A 19,533-nucleotide genomic window follows, 5' to 3' on the forward strand; every position below is an offset into this window, starting at 1 on the left:
CTGATTTCAGTTATTTATTCCAAAGGGTGTGCAACCAAATATTAAGTAAAGGGTGCCAATGATTTTGTCCAGCCCATTTTTGGAGTTTTGTGTAACATTATGTCCAATTTGCTTTTTTTCCTCCCTTTTTTGGTTTTGTTCCAATACACACAAAGGGAATAAACATGTGTATAGCAAAACATGTGTTACTGCAATACTTTTCTGTGAGAAATACTTCATTTTCTGGAAAAATTTCAGGGGTGCCAACATTTACGGCCATGACTGTAAGACAGGGTCTTATTTTCGGGGAAACATGGTAGCAAGCCCTCCAAAGGCTTGTACTTTTTAAAAAATAGAGAATCATATCATTTTGTTCATCTCTCCTTTCAATAAAGATAGCGCAGAAATTAATGCAAATAACAAATTGGGTAAACTGAGTAGGTGAGAATATTATTACATGTGGATTACATGTGGCCTTGAACCCACTTCTTCAAATGGGAGTATAATTTTCATATATTTATACCCTTTCTTCTAGCAAGGATCTCAGGATTTGCTTTGCTTCAGCAAGATGGCAGCATCAGCTATCATTGAATTACATTCTTATAAATAAGAATAAATTACCTTATTTATACCCAGCTGGTCCACTTTGCTAATATTTGTTTCCCACTTTAGGAGAACAGCAACAGTGAAGCCCAGCCTCATCCACGGCCGCCATGCCGTCTAATGCCCGGGCTGGCAGTTTGAAGGACCCCGAAGTGGCTGAGCTGTTCTTCAAGGATGACCCTGAGAAGCTCTTTGTTGACCTGCGGGAGATTGGTCATGGCAGTTTTGGAGCTGTCTACTTTGTGAGTGCCAAAGGAGTGTTAATGCTCAAGCCTTGCCAAGATCATTTAACACAACTCTTTCCCATCGGCCTTGCTTGTAGTAGAACCAGTTTTGCTTCTGGGTCCCATCCCATCAGGAGGGATATCACTGAATATTAATATCACTGAATATTAGATGTTGAAGAGCAATAGTGGGAGGAACTTTCTCCACATCTTGCTGATAGCTTTCTCAGGGAGAATCTGATTGGCCATGGTCAAAAATGGGAAGATGAACTGGTCTGATTTAGTAGTGATGATGTAACTTTAAATGGATTATTGGGTACTCGCCAGTCCCATGTATCTCTGGCCTCGTGGGCCTCTCTGCTGTAAGAATACGTGTGTTCTGCCCCAGCTACGGACCCCAAAGAACGCAGCACGCACAAAGTCTGTACAAACCTTAATTTACTAATTAAAGACTACTAATGAGCTTTCTTAGTAGTTGTTCGAACACAAGTACAATAAATCAGTCTTTTCTGAACAAGGGCTGTTAATTTAACTTCATTAACAGCCAACAAGAATTCAAAGAATAATAACTCAGTTCTGAGGCACAGTATTTCAGATAACCATAAAACTGTGGTTGGCAGAATGCCCAGAAGCAATTTGCAGGAAAACTGATAAGAGAGAAACAAGAGCCAAATCAAACGTCGTCCTTCCTTAAATAGGCTAGGGGAGTGGCCAATTAGCCCCAAGCTTTACTCTCGAGGAGACCTCCTCCTGAGGAGCCACTCCTGCCTTTTGGCAGCTCTGCGCGCCCGTGCATTGAGAAGAAGCTCCTCCTCTTCGTCCTCTTCGCTTATGGGAGCTTCTGGAGGTTCTGAAGGCCCTGGCTGAATCCCCGCCTCTGGCACCACATCTTCTCCAGCCTCCTCATTGTCCGGCTCGAGTGCCAACTGCATAGGCTGCTGGCGCAGCACCACACCAGCCTCCTCGCTGTCGGAATCAGCTACTAACTGCACAGGCCACAACAGCGTGATTCACCGTGCGATGTGAAATTTACTCCTTTTGAACTGTATTTTTTCCAGGCATAGGAACCAAGTTCCTCTCTGAACGTGACTGTGGATGCTGATAGTTATTTTCATCATCCTTCTTTGGTTTACTCTCGTTATCTTCCCCAGGCTCGAGACATACGCAACAATGAAGTGGTGGCTATTAAGAAGATGTCCTACAGTGGGAAGCAGTCTAATGAGGTTGGTCCTCTTTAAACTATTAACACAGTTGTGTTGACCGTTAACTTCTAGCCACTCCCTGGCCTAGGTAATCCAGTTCTCCTGCTTTTCAAATTTTCTAGGCTTCTTGTAATATTCTCTCCTTTACTTGAAATGTAGAAGTATATTGGAGCTCAGGCTCTCTTTTGTACTTTCCAGAAATGGCAGGACATTATCAAGGAGGTGAAATTTTTGCAAAAGCTACGACACCCAAACACAATTGAATACAAGGGCTGCTACTTACGGGAACATACAGCATGGGTAAGATGAGAGTGAAACAGATCATTCTAAGCCATTCGTGTGATATATTACAGAAAGCCTTTTAAAGAATTTAAGATATGTAGTGAAAATGCAGATGAACTGGGCTTTGGATGAGGGGAAGTCTTGAAAAGGGCCTGAATGATGACTGGGTTTCTTGCTTCTCTGCCTGAAACCTTAATGCAATTTAAGGGAGGGAATTGCAATGCAATAGAGAGGTGGCTCCTTTCTTGAAAATTATGAAGAAATTTTTTTGGGTGGTATTCTATTTATATTCAGGGGTTTTTTGGAGGTGGGTGGCATTGGTGCAAGAATGGTGGACTTTTGGTTTGATTTAGTGTTCTTATATTCTTAAGTGAATTGGAAATGCCAGGTACAAAATGGAATTGGCATACTGGGCTCATAGAGCCCTGATTGGGACAGGATGTTTGAAGTTCAAAGGATTTATTTGCCCTATGCTAACATTTCCTCTTAATTCACTAGCTGGTGATGGAATACTGCCTAGGCTCAGCCTCAGATTTGCTGGAAGGTGAGTCCAAGACCAATTGAAGAGACCAGTCTTCCCACATATCTTTTCTGAGACCTTTAAATAATGTTCTTTCCTCCATCCCTTCTTTCCTAGTACACAAGAAACCACTGCAGGAAGTAGAGATTGCAGCCATAACGCATGGTGCTCTGCAGGGACTTGCCTACCTGCATTCACACAATATGATCCACAGGTGAGCTCTATATTGTGTTACTGCACTCTCTTAGAGATGTTGCTGCTTATAACACCCATTTAGTGTAGGACAGTATGATCTAGTTGTTGCTGCATTGTGAAATCTGTACCAGAATCTGTTACTATGTTTTTCAATCAGCTCCATGCGTCTCTGACACAACCATTTCTTGCTACATTTTACTTTTTATTCTCTTTATATGATTTGCAGGTAGAATGGCAAAATTACTTTAGTTAAATTCGTGCTTCAGTCAAATGTTGCACTTTATGCAGTCTAGCTCAATTATCAGAACTGGACAGTCTTCAAATTTCTTAAATCTGCTTTGTCCTTAATATCCCAAACAACTTAAGGAAAAGACTTATAGTTAAAACATGTTGCTTTTTATCAGATTTTGCAGTTAATATAGGTAGTCCATGTTTAGTGACTGCCTGTTTTAGCAACTGTTTGAAGTTACAACATTGATGAAAAAAGAACTTTACTACCATTTACAACTTCCACAAGTTGGTAAAGCAAACAAAAGCTGAAGTCTGATATTAAATGCAGTCACGGTTTCACTTAGTGACCACTTTGCTTAATGACCGCTAAAAAGGACTACCTATATGTTTTCAACTCAAGAACTATGCTATACTCCAGGGGTGTCAAACTCACGGGCCAGATGCGTCACATGCTGGCCACCCCCACCCCCGTTTTAGCAAAGGGGGGGGAAAGTTGCGATATGTCATGTGACAACGTGTCGTTGCGAGTTTGACACCCCTGCTATACACTTTTCTACTAAAAAAAAATCCTCATTTCAGCAGCCTAATTTTAAGTTGAGTAGAAATCTTTCACTTGTTGCTATCAAACTATTGAGAGTCAAGAGGCCATTACCAATATAGAAGTTTGTTAATGCAGCCCTCTCTCTTTCTCCTGGTCGTCCTGGTCCATATAAATGTTGCTCTAATCGTTCTCTTCCTGTTTTCTCCTGCCACTCACACTCCTTTTCATCTTGGCTGCCCATATTTGTCCACTGTGTTCTCTGTTTCTCTGTTCAGTTTTTAATTACTGTGCTTGTCTTTTCAGGGACGTGAAAGCTGGGAATATCCTTCTGACTGAACCAGGACAAGTGAAGCTGGGGGACTTTGGCTCAGCTTCTATCATTGCTCCTGCTAACTCCTTTGTTGGCACCCCATACTGGTAAACTGGCAGAATGAGATTTTTGTGTAATCTGAAACAGCAGGAATAACTTTATTGACCATATCCTCATACCCTAGCCACTTAGGAAGAGTGAAGGTGTGGCTGGAGAGACAGTGAGAGGGAGTAGATATGCATTTGAGACTCCCTGGTTCTTTGAAGAAGAACAAATGTGATAATTAAAAATGTAGGTTCCCTGGGTTTTGCAAAGAGTCCCAGTGTAGTTTTGACAACAGTTGATTCTAAAAAAAATATGAAGTCTTCTCTTTTTATAGGTCAAAGATTGGAGGGTGTAATTCAGGAGTGTTCCAGTTTGGGGGGGCACCATATGTGAATTTTGAGGGGCATGCTTTGGAGCCTCATTTCAAGAAGTAATGGGTCTAAGAAAATGAAATATATTGGGTGTCAAACACAAGGCCCGTGGGCCGGATTCAGCCCGTGGGGTGCTTAGAATCTGGCCTGCGGAGCTGCCCTGGAAACAGCAAAGGACCGTCCCATGGTGCCTCTGCCAGCGAAAATGGAGACAGGGCGGGCTGCGTGCAGCTCCCTGGGTTCCGTTTTCACTGGCAGAAGGCTGCAGTTTGGCTGTTCTGGCCGAAAACGGAGCCTCGAGTGACATCGAGCTGGCCACACCCCCTGGCCACACCACCACCACCCCCGGCCCCCTGAGGTCAAACACAACCGTGATGTGGCCCTCAATGAAATTGAGTTTGACACCCCTGAAATATATTAAATTGGGAAGGCCGCACACGTTTCCCCAGGTTCCATTTTCACTGGCGGAGAGCTGCAGGAGGCCATTGAGGCCAAAAATGGAGCCTCAAGTGACATCGAGCTGGCTACACCCCCTGGCCATGCCACTACCACCACCGGCCCCCTGAGGTCAAACACAACCGTGACGTGGCCCTCAATGAAATTGAGTTTGACATTCCGAAATATATTAAATATATATTAATAATACACATTCATGTGTTTAATAATTTCCCCCTTTTGATTAATAGCAACATTGACAATTCGGCAGTATTTTGTGGTCTATGTCCAGGGTCAGCTCTTCGATGGAACAATCTTCCAGGCTCTATGTAACAATGTGAGCCATTGCTAAGTCATGATGCATGTGTTAGGGTTCCAAGTAACACCCCCAACGAAAGACAACTCTGAGGCTTGAAGTTCCTCAAAAGTTCCATTTTATTAGAGATGTCATATTGGTACATCTGGGAAAACCTGAATCTGAAAGCTTCCAGGTTTTCCCCACCCAAAGGAAAGTCCAGGTCCCTGCCCAGCACTCACATGTCCATCACATGGTCCAATCAAAGCACCGTCCCATCTGGAGATGCCTCCCAGTCACACCCCTCCAGGTGCAGGGCAAAATGTCCTTGACTCTCTGAGAAAGGAATGTTATTATGACTATATATCTACCCTGCTCCATACAATCCCCCCTCCCAGTTTCCTACAGTACTAAATGTGGCAGGCCTGAAGGCCCCATGCAAAAGATGGCTTCCAGGCCTGACAGCATGATTGCTTTATCTTGCACTCTCTTTCTAGGATGGCTCCCGAGGTGATTCTAGCCATGGATGAGGGGCAGTATGATGGCAAGGTGGATGTCTGGTCACTTGGCATCACTTGCATTGAACTTGGTATGGTATCCAGCCTTATAGGTTGGAATTAATTGGGGGAATGATGTGGAAGAGGGCTTTCTGCAAAACCACAAATACCGCTGCTAACATTACTGTCTTTGTATCTTTAGCGGAGCGCAAACCACCCCTCTTTAACATGAATGCTATGAGTGCCTTATACCACATCGCCCAGAATGATTCACCACTGCTGCAATCTAGTCATTGGTAAGGAAAACTCCAGAAACCGCTTTAAGCTTACAAAAAAGAGAGGTTTATAGATTCAAATGAATCCCTGACTTTCTTCCCTGTTTTCTTCAGGTCTGAATATTTCCGAAATTTTGTGGATTCATGCCTGCAGAAGATCCCCCAGGACCGTCCAACCTCTGATGTGCTGCTTAAGGTATCTCCCACCTGTTTTCACTCCTGAAAGATTCCTTTCCCCCCCACCCACCCCACATCCCCGGCACACTATGCCTGTAGCTGTGGAAGTTGTATTCATTTTATCCCATCTGGGACAAAAAGAAGAAGTTAAAGTAAAGATAAGAACACTAGATATTTAAATTAGAAGAATGTGTTAAGGAAAAAGCTAGCATCAGGAACTAGTAATACATGAAAAATGTTGGTACACATGTTTCTAGGGAAACACCCTAATAAATAACACTCTTCATCATTTATTCCCCACAGACCCATGATAAATACTGAATCTTCACATTGGATTCATAGAATTATAGAACTGTGTGTTGAAAGTGTACACCTAGCATTGATTTTGGTTGATTTTTTTCCTTGTTGTTGATAAGCAATGAGTTATTCTGTCTTCCAAGGTATTTGAGTTTCTCTCACTTTCTGTTCCTAAATGGACTTGAGTAACCATTACATGTTAAATCTAGGTTTACTCAAGTTAAATTGAGAGTAATTATGCATTGTTGTTAAAGAAATATAGTTATTAGGTCCTAAGAAATCTCAGTGGTTGTTATCCAACTCTGTGAGTGTACTTAATAATAGAAAAGGATTGCTCAGATCACAAATTCTAAGAGATTGGTGGATAACTTTAGAGACCTTTTGCAGACTTACTTCCTTGGTTTCATGCTAGTTCTTCCTGTGACTCCACAGCATTGCTTTCTCTTGAGGGAGCGGCCCCAGACAGTTATCATGGACCTGATTCAGAGGACCAAGGATGCAGTGAGGGAGCTTGACAATCTCCAGTACCGCAAGATGAAGAAAATCCTCTTCCAGGAGGCTCAGAATGGTCCAAATGCAGAGGCACCCGAAGAGGAAGAGGTTTGTTGTTGTTTTCCCACTTTCTCTGATACAGTTCTCCCTGGCTTTCTTGGACCTCAGCTCACATAATTCTCTCACCATCATGAGAGTAATAGTGCAGGAGGCTTCCTTACTCCAAGACCATTTCCTATACACACACACATAGTCTCTCTCTGTCTCATTCTCTCTCTCTCATTCTCTCTCTCTCTCTCTCTCTCTCTCTCTCTCTCTCTCTCTCTCTCTCTCTCTCTCTCTCTCTCTCTCTCTCTCCCTCTCCCTCCCTCCCTCCCTCCCTCCCTCCCTCCCTCCCTCCTTTAATCCTTCTTTGCTGTTTCAGGAAGTAGAGCAGTTTCTTCACCGGACAGGAACCATCAATAGCATGGAGAGCAGCCACTCAGTACCCAGTATGTCCATTAGTGCCAGCAGTCAGAGCAGCAGCGTGAACAGCCTGGCCGATGCCTCAGATGATGATGACGGGGCTGAGATTGCCATGATGCAGGAAGGCGAGCACACCGTCACCTCCAATAGCTCTGTCATCCACCGTCTGCCGGTATAGAACTCAGTGTGCTTCTGCAAGAACAGTCAAATGTCAATTTCAGAATAAAGCGAAGGTTGGGAAACTTTGTGGAATATTTTCTAGCATGTGATAGAAAATGTAAGCCTGCCTGCAAATTGACCATAAGGATATGGGAATCCATTTTCTTGGTAGAGAAAATGGAAGTCGGGGGGGGGATGGGAAAGGAGAGAGAGAAGCATGCTGCTGATCACGGAATTGGATTCCAGTGGATCATTACATCCTACTTGCTTCCTTATGTTGGATGTGGGTGGGTACACTTTCCCATCCCCCCTTGCTTTTGGGGGAAAAATCAGTTCTTTTCTAGACTAGTCTTCCCTAGCTGTCTACATTTCTTGGGATTGCAGCTACGTTTCTACATACTTTGGAAACAGCAGTTGGAGGAAACCCAACTAGATTACAAATGCCTAATCTTGTCCCAAAGGTACTTTTTCAGGAGGCAACTGGACTTTCCTGAAAAAACACATTTGGGACAAACATGACCTGGATGACTGAGATGACTACAGACAAATGCCTAGTCTGTTCATGGTTAATCTGGTCTGTCCATGTGATCTTGCTTTGTGCTTAAGACTGGAAACATGACTGAAGTTGAAGCCTCAACCCAGGTTTCCTCAACATGGCACAGATGTTCATCTGATACACCCTCCAGTTGCTTAGAATTCTAGGAATTACTGCCACAACACATCTGGATGGCGTCAAGTTTGGAAGATTGCCTTAGGGACTATATTACTTTAAATTTCTGAAATCTTGGAATTCCTTCTATAGTACACTATATAACAGCTTGTGGTCCTGCTCCACTATATTTTCACACTTCCACTTCCTAAAACTGGCTAAACCTAAATTACTCATAGAAGTGCTGTTTGATCTGCCGACTCTACATTCTGTTTGTGCCTTTTAAAGGAAAACTTGCAGAGTCAATGTTAGAAGCTAAGGCATAGCTTCTTATGTGCATTTTAATGCTTTTCAGGGCCATGACAATCTGTATGATGATCCCTACCAGCCGGAATTGGAGCCCCAGAGCTCATCGTCAGTTGCCCGACGTCGTGCCTACTGCCGTAACCGAGATCACTTTGCCACCATTCGTACGGCTTCTCTGGTGAGGGGAGAAACTTGCTTATATTTTATTGCATTATTACATTGATAATCCTGCCTTCATATTTTGTACAACTCAAAGCAGTGCATAGAATGGTCTCGCCTTCTATTTTTCCCTCAACAACCACCCTGTGAGATGGATTGACTGATTAAGAGTGTGGCCAAAGTCACTAGCTGCTTTTCATGCCTAAAGGAGGACTAGAACTCAACAGTTTCCTGGTTTCTGGTCCAGCACCTTCATCCCTACGCCAAACTTGATCTCAGTTGGATTCAGTCCCTTTTGTTTTGCCAGTCTCCTTCCTTTGTTGGTAGCTTCATAAATTGCCTACTAAACCTTCTTCTTCCTTTCTCTTAATGTATTAGTCAGTGAAGTTTCAATGTTTGTGGCATCTGGAGCCCTCTGTAGGAATTTGCTGCAGTGCAGTTGTTAAGCAAGAAGCAGAGAAAATTAGGACAGAAAGAAATCTGTGAACTACCTGAAATGCAGTTGTTCTGCCTGTTTAAAGAAAAAAGTATATTCATGGTGAACAAGATGGCTTTGGGAAGTGTTATTATTTTTAGCGTTATTTAGGAGCTGATCAAGCAAAATAGTTTAACATTTCCTTTGGTAAGACCAGAACAGTGGATAAGTGCCAGAAATTGCACCTTTTGTATTGAGAACATTTTTTTCAACAATTTTCTAAGAGAGGTTAGCAATATTTATTTAAAATGTGAATGCTTCTGTTTCTTAAAGACAGCTGCTTCATTAAATCCCATGCAATTAAAGAAATTCTGAATCATTAATGATTTGACTGTTTCAGTTATTCAATTTAGAAGGCAACGGGTGTGGGGGTGGCAAACTTTCAGAAGCTAGATATGATATTTAATATTTGGATGATGATAGAGGTAAGGATTACAGAAGGAAGGGCAAGGATGTAAAATGAGTAGAACCATACCAGGTGGACAAAGATGGGATTTAACAAAGGCACGTTTGGGAGATTCAATGTTTTTCCTGTTTTTTATCTGTGTTGAATCCTTTCAGAGCTGAATTCAGTTTTCACATGGTATCTATATCAAAAGTGCAAAACCAGCATTCCCAATTTCAATAATCATTATGCCAAAATAAGAATCATGTTACTCTTCTGAATATGTCATGTTTTACTCCATTTGTTGATCTAAGCTGAGTCATCTTGAATGAAAACCTGTTAAGTTTCTTTACCATCAAGGCAGTGGTGGGTTGCTCCCGGTTCTGTCTGGTTCTTGCGAACCGGTAGTAAAAGCGGCGGGAGGCTCCACCCACCCGCCTGGACTTCATAATGGACGATCTGCACATGCGCAGAAGCGTACACGCTCCCATTGCAAACCGGTAGTAAAGGTAAGTAGAACCCACCCCTGCATCAAGGGAAGTTATGTGCACTAAAGGTGTGCTATAGTTGGATCCAAAGTGCACAAGTGGCTTAGGACCTGGTTATCTACGGGACCGCCTACTACCACCAATAGCCTCCCACCGGCCAGTACGCTCTCATAGAGAGGGACTCCTCCGGGTGCCGTCAGCCAAACAGTGTCGGCTGGCGACCCCTAGGGGGAGAGCCTTCTCTGTGGGGGCACCTACCGTCTGGAATGAGCTCCCCCCAGAGATACGGAGGATCCCGGATCTGCGCACCTTCCGCCGCGCTGTGAAGACCTTTTTATTCCATCAAGCGGGCTTGGCCTAATCTCCTCCCTCTTTTAATATGTAAATTTTAATCTGTTTTTAAATTATTGGGGTGTTTTAATTTGTCCGGGCCAAAATGATTTAATTTGATTTTATCTGGTTTTTAATTTTTTTGTATTTATGTATTTTATTGTTTGGCTGTTCATCGGGAGTAGGGCGGTATACAAATCAAATAAACTAAACTAAACTAAACTAAACTAAACAAGGGTACATACATAGGATCCAGTGTGCGCGCTCTTTTTCTACTTTTTGGAAGCTCCTTCAACAAGCTGTGCCTTTTCTTGGGCTGGCACAACGCAAGTGGTAGTGGGAAACTGCCCACTGCTGCCCTGTCTCCCATTGCCCTAACCTCTCCTTAACTGGCAGGTAATTTTTCCTGAGCCCCTTCAGGCACCATGCAAATCCAGGAAAAGGTAAGATTCTTGAAGGATCAGCCAAGAGGGAGTGAGAAGATGCTAATACCGGATCAGAAGATCCTTGCCTGCTTCAGATCTGAATGTGCACACTTCAGTGTATTGTTCCTCTTACCCCACGGCAGGATTAGTTCCGTAATAAACTCATGAATGGTGTTGTCTACATATCACAATTTTGGATTAAATTAAATTTTCCTGTTTCTCTCTTCTTCCTCTCTTCCGTTCCTTCCTTTCAGGTGACTCGCCAAATCCAGGAGCATGAGCAAGACTCAGCACTGCGGGATCAGATGAGCGGCTACAAACGGATGCGGCGTCAACATCAGAAACAGTTGCTGGCTTTGGAGAACAAACTGCGGGCTGAGCTGGATGAGCACCAGCTGCGCCTCGACAAAGAGCTTGAGGCCCACCGCAACAACTTCTCGGCTGAGGCTGAAAAACTGGCCAAGAAGCATCAGGCTATTTTTGAGAAAGAGGTGAGGACGGGAGACTTAGATAGGGAGATGGAAGATCACTTGGCCAAAGGGATAGAAACTACAAATGAATTCCTATGAGAGCGGGAAGGTGGGAAACTGGTCTCCAGCACAAGTTGCAGTGGTTGTCCGGTAACACAAAAATTAAGCCCCTTTTAGTATAGCAGGCACTAAAACAGCTTATTTCAAAGGGAGGGAGGGAGGGAGGGAGGGAGGAAGGAAGGAAGGAAGGAAGGAAGGAAGGAAGGAAGGAAGGAAGGAAGGAAGGAAGGAAGGAAGGGAAAATTGTTAAAATTGCTAATACTAATCCCAAAATTTTGAGACATTTCAGCATTCTTGATGGAAATACTGCGAAGTCTCATGAGAGAAGATTGAAATCTTGCAAATGGATGGTAATTTCATGAGACTTCGGTATTTTTACCACCCATTCTTATTGAGCTGATCACCACCTTGAGGGGTGTCACCAAAGTACTGGCAACTGTTGTAGGTGGCACATTTTTAATCCTTGGTGAAAGAGTATCTCCAGATTGAAGTAATTATTTCCCCTATTTCCTTTTGATTATTCCTTCTCATACACATTTATACCCAACTCTTGTGAGATTAAATAAAGCATTGCAGGTTTGCTTGGGAAGAGCCTCTCTGATTAACTCATACTGTTCTGATTGTTCCCATTCCTTCTGGCCACATCAGCAATGATCTGGTAACTTTGGTAGATCAAAGCAAGGAGATCAATTATCCTAAACAGAAATAGGTTCGATCATAACAGGTCCTATGTTCCTGAATCTGATCTATTCTTTAAAATTAAAACATCCTCCCCCAAAGAATTGAATAATTTAGACAAAGGTGTTTACAACCAATTCTTCTGGTTGTCAAGAAATGTTATGCCTTGTACAAATTGTACAATTATTGTATGACATTTTTATTAACGATTACAATTACAGAGATTAAAAACTAATACAACTAAAAAATAATAGAATACAAAAAAATAGAAAGTGCAGAAAATGGGAGAAAATAAAAATAGAAAAGATACAAAAATAAGAATATAATAAAGAAAAAAAGAACTATAACAAAGAAATGACTTCTGCTTCATCACAAGTATAAGCAATTTTAGTAACTTTTTACCTTCTCTTAAAATACAGCACATGATCTCTTCTTCCTGCTTCCCATCTCTTGTCATCTCAGTCCTGGTCAGCAAAAGTTCACTGTGAGGTTTCTGGAGATAACAGCATATCTATTTTAACCTTGAACAAATGAACCAACTTGATATTCCTTCCCTTTGATTTTAACAATCTTGATCCCATTCAAATAATGTCATAGAACGTTACTTCTTTTCATATTTTCTTTGTCCCCTCTACAAAATTCTTCAAAGCTTTCTTCTGTAAATTGAGTACAGGAAAATTACTCTCAGTATATTATCCTTTTTAATTACTAAGACATCAGCCAGTTTCTTTTGTATATCCAGAATATATTTTTCCATATCATTCTTGTAGCTGTCATTTTTAAACCTGCTTTCAGCTCAGTCTCAATCTTGACAAGTAAAACCTGTTCCTCTTTCCTAACATCCTTGAAACAGTCTAATTAGAGGCAGACACTTGTACAATTGACATTGTTCAAGGCAGGCTTTCAATGTATCCCATGTTAAAATATTTTGCTTCATCCTATATTAGTAACTCAAATTTAAGTATTCCTCTTTGTTATTTTTAGTTCCTTTTGGTTTCCTCTAATGTTAAACCTTCAAAGTCTTATCCCATCATGATTTTTGTAGGAGAATTCAAAACAAAATAATTTTCCCATGGGAAGGATTCTTTCAGTTAATTCCCAAATTTTATTTTAAATCTATCTTGGCCCCTCACTGACTTGCAACTTTCCAAAATCACTGTTTTAATCACCTTTTGCTGTTTATTCTAAAATAATTTTTTTAAGTACTTAAACTTGTATTTAAAACTTTTTTCATTAAGGATTGAAGGAAACTCATCCAGTGTTGTAAAACTTGTCAATCCGAAGGTTCCTAATAGCTGAACGGCAGTCAACAAGCAGTTTCGAAAAGTGATTAGAAAAAGAAATAAGCCCCAACTGTGGGTTGAGCAAGATAACGCATCTCACAGAGCTCTAAATCTACCAGAGATTGCAGTGTTGCGGTCTCCTCCTGAGGAGCAAACTATCTGGTGTACTTGTGGGCAATCTTAAGTCGTCTCCTTGTCCAGAGAGGAATTACAAAGAGACAATCTACTCACCGGCTCTTCATTCCACTGCAGTTTGCCATTTCTTCCCAGAGGTCAAATTGTACACTTTCCTATACTAGGAATCCCATTTCTTTCTAAAGCAGGGGTCACCAACCTTTTTGGTTCCATGAACCTGTGGCGGTGGCTTTGGCAGTTTCGGGAGGGATGGTTTTGCAATCTAAATCCTGCACGAGCACAAATGAAGCTTTGCAGACTCGCCCCCCACTTCAGTGGCCTGCTTTCCAATGGGCCAGTGTTTGGGGGCCTCTGCTCTAAAGGATGGTTTAAAGTTATTAGTCACATGTGCAGTAATGTTTAGTTCCCCCCCCCTCCACACCCTTGGATGATGTTCTGACTATGTACAAAATTGCCAGCATGTAGGCATGGCTAAACCATCTTTCTGTTCCATTCCCATCATTGGTGACCCTGACTGCTCCTCCCATTTCTGCAGGCAAAAGCTGCTCTGGCCGAAGAGAAGAAATTTCAGCAACATATCTTGGGTCAACAGAAGAAGGAGTTGGGCAACTTACTTGAATCACAGAAGCGCCAATATAAGTTAAGGAAGGAGCAGCTGAAAGAGGTATCCTGATTTGAAGGGTGGCGAAACGTAGCAGCAGGAAGCCGAAAGTTCATTATCCCACACTAGTTTGGCAGCTGACTTTCCAAAGTTCCTTTTGCTGCCCTACCTGTGCCTGTGACTATGAAGCCTTTCAGAGATGATGGCACTGGTGATGAAGACGATGAGTTAAATTTACATGTCACCCAACTTCTAGCAATTCTTGCCACAATTTGTTCTCTTATTTTGATTTGTTTTATTTCATGTATAATGCTGTAAATTCCTGCTTTAGGGGCAGATAAAATACAGGTGAAACTCGAAAAATTAGAATATTGTGCAAAAGTTCATTTATTTCAGTAATGCAACTTAAAAGGTGAAACTAATATATGAGAGAGACTCATTACATGCAAAGTGAGATAGTTCAAGCCTTGATTTGTCATAATTTTGATGATTATGGTTTACAGCTCATGAAAACCCCAAATTCACAATTTCAGAAAATTAGAATATTGTGAAAAGGTTCAATATTCTAGGCTCAAAGGGTCCCACTCTAATCAGCTAATTAAGCCATAACACCTGCAAAGGGTTTCTGAGCCTTTAAACGGTCTCTCAGTCTGGTTCAGTAGGAATCACAATCATGGGAAAGACTGCTGACCTGACAGTTGTGCAGAAAACCATCATTGACACCCTCCATAAGGAGGGAAAGCCTCAAAAGGTAATTGCAAAAGAAGTTGGATGTTCCCAAAGTGCTGTATCAAAGCACATTAATAGAAAGTTATGTGGAAGGGAAAAGTGTGGAAGAAAAAGGTGCACAAACAGCAGGGATGACCGCAGCCTGGAGAGGATTGTCAGGAAAAGGCCATTCAAAGGTGTTGGGGACTTTCACAAGGAGTGGACTGAGGCTGGAGTCAGTGCATCAAGAGCCACCACACACAGACGGATCCTGGACATGGGCTTCAAATGTCGTATTCCTCTTCTCAAGCCGCTCCTGAACAACAAACAACGTCAGAAGCGTTTTACCTGGGCTAAAGACAAAAAGAACTGGTCTGTTGCTCAGTGGTCCAAAGTCCTCTTTTCTGATGAGAGCAACTTTTGCATCTCATTTGGAAACCAAGGACCCAGAGTCTGGAGGAAGAATGGAGAGGCACACACTGCAAGATGCTTGAAGTCCAGTGTGAAGTTTCCACAGTCTGTGTTGATTTGGGGAGCCATGTCATCTGCTGGTGTTGGTCCACTGTGCTTCATTAAGTCCAGGGTCAACGCAGCCGTCTACCAGGAGATTTTGGAGCACTTCATGCTTCATTCCTCAGACGAGCTTTATGGGGATGCTGACTTCATTTTCCAACAGGACTTGGCACCTGCCCACACTGCCAAAAGTACCAAAACCTGGTTCAATGACCATGGGATTACTGTGCTTGATTGGCCAGCAAACTCGCCTGAGCTGAACCCCATAGAGAATCTATGGGGCATTGCCAAGAGAAAGATGAGAGACATGAGACCGAACAATGCAGAAGAGCTGAAGGCCGCTATTGAAGCATCCTGGTCTTCCATAACACCTCAGCAGTGCCACAGGCTGATAGCATCCATGCCACGCCGCAGTGAGGCAGTAATTGATGCAAAAGGGGCCCAAACCAAGTAGTGAGTACATATGCATGCTTATACTTTTCAGAGGTCCAATATTGTTCTATGTACAATCCTTGTTTTATTGATTTCATGTAATATTCTAATTTTCTGAGATTGTGAATTTGGGGTTTTCATGAGTTGCAAGCCATAATCATCAAAACTATGACAAATCAAGGCTTGAACTATCTCGCTTTGCATGTAATGAGTCTATCTCATATATTAGTTTCACCTTTTAAGTTGCATTACTGAAGTAAATGAACTTTTGCACGATATTCTAATTTTTCGAGTTTCACCTGTATTTAACTGGTTTTTAGGAATATGTGGAAAATAACATGTCCTAAAAGACCAGAAATAACCAAGTGAGATTTATGCTGTCATGCTGACAGTTCCTATAATGATATGCAGCCTGTTGTTGTGACCTAGGCCCAAGTAGTTATTACCAGACACAATCAGTCCTAAACAAACATATTTTATTAGAACAGCTGAGAATTACTTCATTCTCAGCTTAGTCCAAATTAATTCCAAAACAAGTCCTTCAGAAAAAGTCCTTCGGCCTTATCACAAACCTTTGTCTTCTTTGGCACCCTGCCAAAGGCTTTTCTTGGCAAAGCCCCATGAAGTTCAGAAACAAGAGACTCTGACAAGAAACAAATGTAGCAACGTTGCTTTCCTACAAAGAGCCCAAGAGCCCTTGCTGCTCTTTTAAGCCTTATGGGATGGGCCAATCATCTCCTGGCCTTACTCCTGAGTCGTCCTTTTTGCTTTAGCTGCTCTTGCCTTCTGGCAGCTCTTCACATGCGTGCACTAGGAACAGGCTCCTCCTGTTCCTCTGCCTCTCTGCTGTCCGCCTCTGGAGGCTCCGGAGTCCGCACATCGCTCCCAGATGGCCCTGGCCTCATCTCTGCCTCCGATGCAGAGCCCTCGTCTGGGCCTTCCCCTGACTCCAGGACTGGCCCATTGTCCTCCCCAGCCTCCTCACTGTCTGACTCTGCTGCCACCTCCGCATGCTGCTGGTGGACCACAACAACTGTATCTTTGAAGAGAAAGATAGAAATATAAGAGTTGTTTCCCTGAGAGTGACACGATAAGGATTTTTATTCACTGAGCAAACACATAACTGTGGCAAACATGGGGAGACGTCGTTGAAAGTGAGGGTTTTATATCCCCCATGTTTGTTGTTGCTCCGGGATAAAAACAAAAAGGTATATTAAAAAGGAAATGAAAATTTGCCCAGAGGTATAATTTATACGCATTCTTTTGGAATTCTGAACCTGTTAATCTCCAGCCATGAACCGTTTGCCAAGATAACTTTCCTCAATATATGTCTTGGTATGTGAGCTAGAGATAATGAGACCTGTATTCCAAAACCCCTGGGCTGACCCCATTTGGAGGAATCTACCCACAGTTTTTTCCAGTCTTGTACCCAAATGTTGGAGGGGCAATGACTGTACTTCCCCACATCTAAATTTGCATGTCACATAAACCATAATTCAATGGTATACTGAATTGCGTGTTAGAGTGTCAGATGAACTTGGTCATTGCAGTTTGTGAACATGCTGCCCTTCAACAGCCAAAGCTTAGCCCTATGTGTCAACAAAGGAGTGTTAACTTTTTCGTGTTATTCCTTTTGCAGGAGCTCCAGGAGAATCAGAGCACACCCAAGCGGGAAAAGCAGGAATGGTTGCTGAGACAAAAAGAGAACATGCAACATTATCAGGCCGAGGAAGAGGCCAACCTTTTGCGGCGGCAGCGGCAGTACTTTGAGCTGCAATGCCGCCAGTACAAACGCAAGATGCTGCTGGCACGCCATAACTTGGACCAAGACTTACTGCGGGAGGTGGGGACCAGTAATGGGTGCCTGATGGGAGCAGGAAGGGGGTGTCTGTGCTTGAAAAGCAAAACTGCAGGAGATGTACTCTGAGGGGTGGGTGTGTTGGGCAGGGTAAATTGCGTGCCCCTTTTTCCACTCTCTTTCCTTTGGAAAGAGTTGGCATAATGAATGGTTACTTGAATGCCTGCCTTTGCAAGCTCTTTGTAGCTTATTTATTAATTAAATGTACACTAATTAAATGAAGTTAGGCCACCCAATTCCATAGCAACATTTGACAGGGTATAATATTAAACCAGGTTGAGAGAGAGTGAGAGAGTGTGTGAGAGTGTATGGAGTAAAGATGGAATATCTCCAGATCTATGTAGTCCACATACTCAAACCCACTCAGTCTTCTCAGGGTTGGGTGTTACTACCCATCCAGATCCACACAGCCTCAAGGACTGGAACAAGACCTTGTGATAATCATCTGATCAGACCAGAGTCAAGACATATAGTTGGAGACCATAATCATGATATCTGACTCCAAATCGATGCAGTCCCATTTAGACACTACATAGGAGTACATGTGGGGCATATTGTGTGAGGCGCATTGAGATCTAATCCATCCTGTGTGTCAAAAGTCTCAGGCCTGATCTCCCTGCCAACACCAACTAAACCCAACTACAGAGAAAGGAGGAGGACCACTCCCAATACCTAGATGGTCCAGAAGGATATCGTGGTTGATAGTATCAACTCTCATATTGTTCACTTACACAGATAGGATACTAGGTCAAAGGGCATTGATAAAAAGTTGCTGTTGTCGGGCCATTAAAGAAGAGGGTACTCATTGGACAAAAGAAAGAAAAGTGCTGAGTATTTCATATATATTGGAACCATAGATAACTCTTTATGGAACATGACATTCTGACTCTGCTCTCTTTCCCACCCCCAACCTCTAGGAACTGAACAAGAAACAAACACAGAAGGATCTAGAGTGTGCCATGTTGCTGCGCCAGCATGAGTCCACCCAGGAGTTGGAATTTCGTCACCTTCATACTGTCCAGCGTACCCGCACGGAGCTTACCCGTCTGCAACACCAAACTGAGCTGTCAAACCAGCTGGAATACAATAAACGCCGTGAACAGGAACTGCGCCAGAAGCATGCCATGGAGGTCCGGCAGCAGCCTAAAAGCCTCAAAGTAGGTGCTACCTACACGCCACCTTGCTGCCAGTTGTGCCCGGAAGGGCAAGTTGTGGGAATTCTGGAGTCGGGGCAGGGGCACCCAGAGGTGACAGAAATGGACAGATATGAGGCAGGAAGTCTAGACTCTGGACAGGATCTTTTGGGTGGGCATGGTCCTTGTGATAGTGTGGTGGGGGATCAGGAGCATCTGGCAGATTTGGAATATGTCTACACTGAGAATCTAGATCCAAAAGGATGTCAGTTGGATGTCCTGGAGTCGGATTGTGTTTGTGATGATCCAGGTGATGTTACACATGTTGGAGAGGTTTTCCAGTCAACTCGGGTTGAAGCTGAGATAGTAAATTTGGGAATAAAATACCCAGACCTTTTAGAGACATATACACATAGAAAGAACATTTTAAATTCTGAGCTAGACAGTCATGAACAGATGGCCCAGGAATGCAACCAAAGGGAGGAAACTCCAAAGCTGGACCCAGTGCATATTGAGTCTCATGTCCAAGAATGGTCACAAAAGGGCGTTCTAGGCTTGAGGGATCAGGGCGTAGAGACTTTGATGTTAAAAATGAGAGATTGTGGAGAGGTGAAGCCAGATTGGCCCTGCATGGCAGATATAATTCCAGATGGGCAGGAAGCAGAAAATTTGGAGGAAAGACAGGAGTGTCTGGGGCTTGACAGGGAGGGTCACAATGTCTTAGGTTCAAGCAGCAAAGGCTGGATTTTAGACTATTCTATAGCAAGCCTAAAACAGCAAGAACTGTATGGCAAGGGAGTTACCGATGTATGTCTAAGCCAGGAGTTTTTTGGAGAGCTGGATCGCTGCA

General features: G+C 42.9%; 1 protein-coding gene across 1 annotated transcript; it reads left to right on the top strand.

Moving 5' to 3' along the window:
- Positions 1 to 680: 680 nt before the first annotated feature.
- On the top strand, positions 681 to 14,293 carry LOC139327004 (serine/threonine-protein kinase TAO2-like). The gene is made up of 14 exons (XM_070956696.1): positions 681 to 824; positions 1,958 to 2,029; positions 2,207 to 2,308; positions 2,789 to 2,834; positions 2,928 to 3,024; positions 4,081 to 4,194; positions 5,731 to 5,822; positions 5,933 to 6,026; positions 6,120 to 6,201; positions 6,912 to 7,079; positions 7,396 to 7,608; positions 8,600 to 8,728; positions 11,067 to 11,303; positions 13,974 to 14,293. Exons 1-14 carry the CDS (start codon positions 693 to 695, stop codon positions 14,109 to 14,111), a joined length of 1,716 nt encoding a protein of 571 aa, XP_070812797.1. The 5' UTR covers positions 681 to 692; the 3' UTR covers positions 14,112 to 14,293.
- Positions 14,294 to 19,533: the final 5,240 nt, after the last annotated feature.

This window comes from Pituophis catenifer, unplaced genomic scaffold (assembly GCF_029215685.1).
Source record: "Pituophis catenifer annectens isolate HBS135680 unplaced genomic scaffold, rPitCat1.0.hap2 SCAF_508, whole genome shotgun sequence".
In the NCBI taxonomy this organism is placed as follows: domain Eukaryota; kingdom Metazoa; phylum Chordata; class Lepidosauria; order Squamata; family Colubridae; genus Pituophis; species Pituophis catenifer.

Coding starts and splice junctions, on each gene's coding strand:
- LOC139327004 (XM_070956696.1), top strand. CDS start 693: ATGCCGTCTAATGCCCGGGCTGGCAGTTTGAAGGACCCCGAAGTGGCT. Junction 7,080..7,395: donor AGGCACCCGAAGAGGAAGAG/GTTTGTTGTTGT, acceptor TTGCTGTTTCAG/GAAGTAGAGCAGTTTCTTCA. Junction 7,609..8,599: donor CTGTCATCCACCGTCTGCCG/GTATAGAACTCA, acceptor AATGCTTTTCAG/GGCCATGACAATCTGTATGA.